General features: G+C 49.2%; 1 protein-coding gene across 2 annotated transcripts in view; it reads left to right on the top strand.

Annotated features, from left to right (window-relative positions):
* Positions 1 to 6,000, top strand: part of arhgef10 (Rho guanine nucleotide exchange factor (GEF) 10) — a 56,227-nt gene that overhangs the window by 11,862 nt on the left and 38,365 nt on the right. The window contains exons 3-7 of one of the 2 annotated variants that reach the window (XM_084437869.1): positions 1,402 to 1,755; positions 3,745 to 4,077; positions 5,022 to 5,058; positions 5,154 to 5,242; positions 5,578 to 5,634. In XM_084437869.1, coding sequence (XP_084293995.1) covers positions 1,402 to 1,755; positions 3,745 to 4,077; positions 5,022 to 5,058; positions 5,154 to 5,242; positions 5,578 to 5,634 — 870 coding nt within the window. Of the gene's footprint in view, positions 1 to 1,374; positions 1,756 to 3,744; positions 4,078 to 5,021; positions 5,059 to 5,153; positions 5,243 to 5,577; positions 5,635 to 6,000 lie in introns of both variants that reach the window. The other variant, XM_084437868.1, reaches the window with a different exon arrangement.

The raw sequence follows: 6,000 nt of genomic DNA, 5'->3' as shown, positions 1-6,000 counted from the left end.
TTCACAGATGATTTTAGGCTCACCGCTTATCCTTCTGTGAATTCTTGCAGGGGTTGGCAGGGATTCCAATGTCAATGTTTCCAGTCGTTTTAGCATTTACAGTCGGTTAGTTCACCATTCAGTCTGTGGTCAGAAGGCAGGCTACCAAAGATAGTGCAGGTGCTTGTAGACATGTGTCATACGGATCCAGATAAAAATAGCAAAACAAAGCTGTCTAGATCAGACTTGGTTTTCCCGTGGCCGATAATGGCGTTTATGTTCTCAGTCTGTCATTGTCTCAGCTTTTCTTAAGTGAGCCTTAATCCCCTCACAGCACTCCACCGAAGAACCTCAAATCTGCCAGAACACCACAATAATGTGACGACAGGGGACTATATCAGATCCCCTGGAATCCTACCCTGGTGTTTTTTAAGATGGCGCCGCTGAATGAAGTCTAGAGTGACATTTACATTCCATAGACAATCCTTGGCAGTTCAGGGTCAGAGAGAAAGACAGCGCGCCTGTTGGTTTATGGGCATGGCATTCCTTCAGACTCGCACTCCATTGAACCTCACTGGGTCAGACCCAGCGTCTATTCACTCTCACTCCTACCCCCCCCCCCCCTCCTCCCCATGCCAGTCTGGGGCAAAAAACAGGATTCAGCGGTATTCCTCCCTGGTCACTGGAGGGAGTGACATCCTTGTTTCCTGCCTGCCTAATTGTGGTGTGGAGACTGGGAAAGACGTTTGTCATTTGTTTCCTGTGTGTTGGGGAAGTTAGTTACTGTAGTGGTGTATTGGGATTGTGTTCAAACGGCAAATAGCGAGTTCTCACACATACAGCATTCATGCGTTATGGTCTTCAATTTCTTGTGTTGTTATGGTCTTAAAGTTCTTGTGTTGTTACTGCATTAAATAATGGTTTAAGCTTTACAGCACAGTGTGTCATGAGCCAAGGTCTACTGTAGATTGCACACAAGGCTTTTATTGAAAACATACTGTAGTAGACCCCGCCCCTGCAAATTAAAAACCTACATAAGGTGGAGACGCACAGTATAATTTGATGGAGGGTCACAACCAAACCCACCACCCACAGTGGCTCCATAAATAGACGATGGTGGGTCGGGTAAGGTCTACCCCAACTGAAACTTTTCTAAGTCGTTGCCAACTGTGAGGAGCTGTAACCCATATTTGGGTTTATTTTTTGCAAGTAGAGCGCCGCTTATTTCAACTACTCTCCTAGAAGGTCCGCGTCTCTACTACTTCTTCTTCTTCTTCTACTACTTATTTCATTAACGTCTTGCCTTTACCTCAACAGTTCTGTACCATGTAGCCTTTTTCTAAAAGTATATATATCGCAGTTCACACTCTCCTCCTCTCCTCTCTGTGTGCTAAGTGTTGGTGGATTACGCCCCGTTCGCAGATGAAGACGAGGGGGAGGCCTTCGATTTCGACGACAGCGGCGACGACGCCCCTGAGGCGGACCGCCCTCCGCCCGCTCCTCCCGCCCCCGACTACGGGGCCCAGGGCCAGGCCGACGGCGTAGACCCCCACCCCGAGGGGCAGTCCCCGAACCCAGGTCCGCCGGCGCCTGCGGCCCCTACCGACGGCCCGGCCGCGCAGTCGCCAGGAACGCCCGTCCCTGTTGCGGCGGGTACAGCTGACGCTGTGGCAACAGCAGCCTGCGCCGTCACAGCAGCGGATCACAAGGACGACACGGATTTACCCCCGCCCCCTGAGGAAGCCCCTCCCACTGGGAAAGACGCCGGCATCACAGGTTTGTGGGAATTGTAGTTTCCGATTTATTTGAGCCCCAGCCCTTCCCCTAAATGTCTCTAAACACACTTTCACTAGCATTATCGCACCTCTCCCTCGGTGTGTGCGTGGTGGTGCTTTTTTCTATTTGCTTAGTAAGCACACTGCTGGGTGATCTGTGGAAGTTGTGTCTCTGACCCCACTCATAGCCTGGCAGGGGAGACGCAGCAGAGTAGGGCGGCCGGTCTCTCTTCAGACACTCCGTATCTCAGCTCCCTGGTGCCGGGGGGCTCTGGCATTCATCACTACGCTGCTTGACACTACCAGGCTACTATGTCTGCTGCTCAGTGAGGCCCACCCTACACGCACGCACACACATGCACACACATGCTGGCCCCCTGACACTTTTTCTCCCCTTTCTTTGCTTTCTCTCTCTCTCTCTCTCTCTCTCTCTCGCACTCTCTCTCTCTGCCCTCTCTACTCTCTCTCTACTTTCTCTCTCTCATTCCAGAAGTCCATGACGGGGCTGGCCTGACAAACCCGAGAATGATTACACAGATCTTCTCAGGGCCGGTTAGCTCAGTTGGTTAGAGCGTGGTGCTAATAACGCCAAGGTCGCGGGTTCGATCCCCGTACTGGCCACATGTCTTTTAGACAGCTATTCAGTGAACTGTGCATGACCTAAGTAAGCTGGCGTAAACAGACAGATTCTTCGGAGGACTGAGGACTATGCCCATTTTGCCTGCAAACTGAGGAGGAATGTGAACTACACTCTCAGACTTCATAGTAGCTTCATAGTAACGACCAAGAAGACCATGATACTGTGCCTTTTTACTAGTGTCCAAATATTTTAATATAAGTAAGTTGCTTTGTACATTAGCAGACCCTGAGCCGTGCCCTCTGCTTCTCAGGCTAAGATTTCAACTCCAGGGATACCACCAGTAGTGCCTCTGCATGTCCCACATAGCCCCCTGTCAACAGGTGTTTCGCAAGACTGGCCGGTTAGCTCAGTTGGTTAGAGCGTGGTGCTAATAACGCCAAGGTCGCGGGTTCGATCCCCGTACTGGCCAGGAAGCTTTTATGTGGAATCTCAGTGAAGTGTCCAGTCCATAATGGAGAGATCTCAGAGGTTTTTGGACTCACAGGTCTACACTTGAACTATACACACACACACACTCTAAACCGCTGGATTCACCGGGAGGACTATGTCTGATTGAATTACACACATACTCTCTACCAACACGGATGGTGGGTTAGTTAACCAGCAGTGTTTCTGTGTGTGTGTGTGTGTGTGTGTGTGTGTGTGTGTGTTTCTCTGTTTGGCCTGCAGTGTGTGTGTGTGTGTGTGTGTGTGTGTGTGTGTGTGTGTGTGCGCGTGTGCTTGTGCGTGCATGCCTGCGTGTGAGCGCACACGTGTGTGTGTGTACTGTATGTGTGTGTGCGTGTGCGTGCGTGTGTGTGTGCGTGCGTGCATGTGCGAGGATGTAGTGATTTAGCAACTGCGACAGTAGCTGAGTCTCAGCTGTTCTTCTGTGAGACAGACACACTTCTGATGGAGCCAGCAGCAGATGCAGTAGGACGGTTAGGAGCAGCATGTCAGTATACGTAGTACATAGTATGAAGAAGAGCACAGCCCAAAACATCCGTGTGGCAAAGAAAGTGAACACATTTAGTGCCGGCCGAGTCTGCAGCAAAGCCCACAAACTGAGATTTAAAATAGCAGCTAAAATAAGAATAGCATTTAAAACATTTCCATTACCCGTAGTAAATGAGAGAATCAGGCCACCCAGAAAGACTGTACAGTATCGTACGTTTTGGAGAACCCCCTCCCAACTGGCATTTTGCCACGATCACAGTTTTCGTATGGATGTTGCGAGTAGCGAACGACAGCAGTATTATCATGCTTTGATTATGTAACATCTTGGCTGTGGTCTCCAAGTGAACATCTGGCACATCTGTTCATCCAGCCATCGTAACTGTATTTCCTTTCTTGTCTGTTTGTCCACCTCAGACCAGAAAGTGTCCGGCGATGACGCTCCACCTCCTCCGGCCACTCCCAGGACCACTTCCCAAGGGAGGGTCAACCCTTACTCCGTGATTGACATCACCGCCCTCCAATTACAGCAGCAGCAGCAGCACGGGCCCGCCCCTTCCCCCCCCTCCCCAACAGAGAGGGAACCGGAAGGCGGGGAAGTGGTGCAGGATGTCCCCGCCGGTCCCGCCATCTCCTCGGGATACTCTGTGCCCGTGCCCTGCGGCTACGCCACCCCCTCCGGCGTGCCCCTCATCACGCCAGCCTACACCACGCCCATCATCATCCGCCACCTGTCTGTGGATGAGGAAGGTAGGGAGAAGGAACGAGGGCAACACCATGGGGAGGAGGAAATCCTAAAAACACAATGAATACTGTACTGTGTACTGTATGTTGCGCAATGAAACCGGTTAATACTGTGTATGTCCAGGCCATGTAGCTGATCTAATGTTGCTCTTGAGGTTATATATGCAAACATTTAGGAGTGTTGGTTTTACTCCTTGTCCCCCCCCCACACACACACACACTTTGGGAGAGGGAGGCTATGACACATGCATGCCCCCCCCCCTCTCTCACACCTCCTCTTTCCTCTCCTTTCTTTTCTGCATTCCTCTGTTTTCCTAAATCCTTGCCACAAGGAAGTGAGGGCTAAATTTATCCTCCCCTCAAAGCTCCTGGTTGGCTGTGAGGACTTACTTCTTGTCTCTGAAATGCTACAGTAGCAGTTTCCAAATGTGTGGCTTAGTGCACCAAGGGGAGAAATGACCGCGTAATTGAAGTGTTTGATTCTACAACGCTATGTCTGTTTGGAAACATTTTGGTGTCCCGCAAGATCTTCATGATCAAGATTTAATAATCCCCAGAGGATTATTAAAGTTCATCTTATCTTATTTCGTTTTAGGGAATATTGCATTTATTTTACCAGATGGCATTAGATCAGTCATATTTCAATGGTGAATATAGCTTAGCATTTTGAAATGAAACAAAACACTTACTGTTAACTTAAGCCACACATACACAACTAGTGTGTAATGATAACCAGAACATACATCAACAAGTATACTGTAAATTCCTATATGTTGGTATTTGAGGATTGTGTCTACTAAAGCTATTTTGACAACTAAATCTCAGCCAGTGTAGACATTGTGTTGTGATGGCTGACCCCTAGTGGTGTATTAGGTGTAGTGCATGCAACCTTTTCTCTGGCCATGCTTTACCTAATTCCTTCTCCCTCTGTTTCCCTCTCTCCCCTCAAGTCACTGTGATCGGGATGGGCAACACCTCAGTCGACAGGTGAGTTTTAGTTACACACCAACTACATTTCAGCTGACTAATATAAGCGAAAACAGAATAATAAAGTTTCTCTCTTTTCTCTGGCTGCCCTCAAGTGTTTTCAGTGAGGACTTTCCCCCCATAAGAGAGGAGGATGCCTTGACCAAATGGGTGTCGGATCCTGCAAACACAGCATGGATGGAAAGTTAGTATCCGTCTAGAATCTCTGTGACCCACAAAAACACTTCTAGTCTGTCCCCTGTCCATTCTCTCTCTCTCTCTGTCACTGCCAACACAAGTCCCGTGCACAACACGATGATCACAGAATGCCGTTTACTTTCTGTTGTGGCTCAAGTGAAATCCCAGACACTTCCTTCCTCCTCCTTCTTTTTGCGGAACCACGTCTTCGTGGGGTCCTTCCTCCACAGAGACGCGTCCTGTCTGTCGTTTGAACACACTGAAACCTCCGCCACTGACCTGTTGAATGTCGAATCATGGTGAACCTTTTGACTATTAAAACGTGGTTGTTTCGTGGTCCAGATCCAGACGAAGTGATTTACGATGACGTGCCCAGGGAGAACTCCGACTCCAACACAGGTCAGAGACGGGGGGGGGGGGGGGGCGGGGGGGTTTCCCACTAACTTTTGTGCTGTTCTTCCTTTCATTTCTTCACTGTAGCCCTCTTGTTCCCGTTTGTCACATTGTTGGAGCACTATGGGGCGTGTTGCTTTGTAGACTGATCTAGTTCTTTTTGTTCAAATTGTTATTCATCCAAGCAAGTGGTTGGCCTGTACTATTTGATTGTAGTTACTGTATGTCGATTCATAGTGCACCTGTGGTCTATGACTCTCAAAGGAGGGTGGGCGTTGAATAGAGGTGAGTGTGAGATACACTAGAAAGGAGGTGAGAGGGTGAACTTCACATGGGGGTGGGGTGGGTGGAGTAGGGGTTAAATAATAATAA

This window comes from Borostomias antarcticus (genome assembly GCF_949987555.1).
Source record: "Borostomias antarcticus genome assembly, chromosome: 5".
Classification (NCBI taxonomy): Eukaryota; Metazoa; Chordata; class Actinopteri; order Stomiiformes; family Stomiidae; genus Borostomias; species Borostomias antarcticus.
The sequence above is the reverse complement of the archived record's forward strand: the minus strand, read 5'-3'. Positions and strand labels throughout refer to the sequence as shown.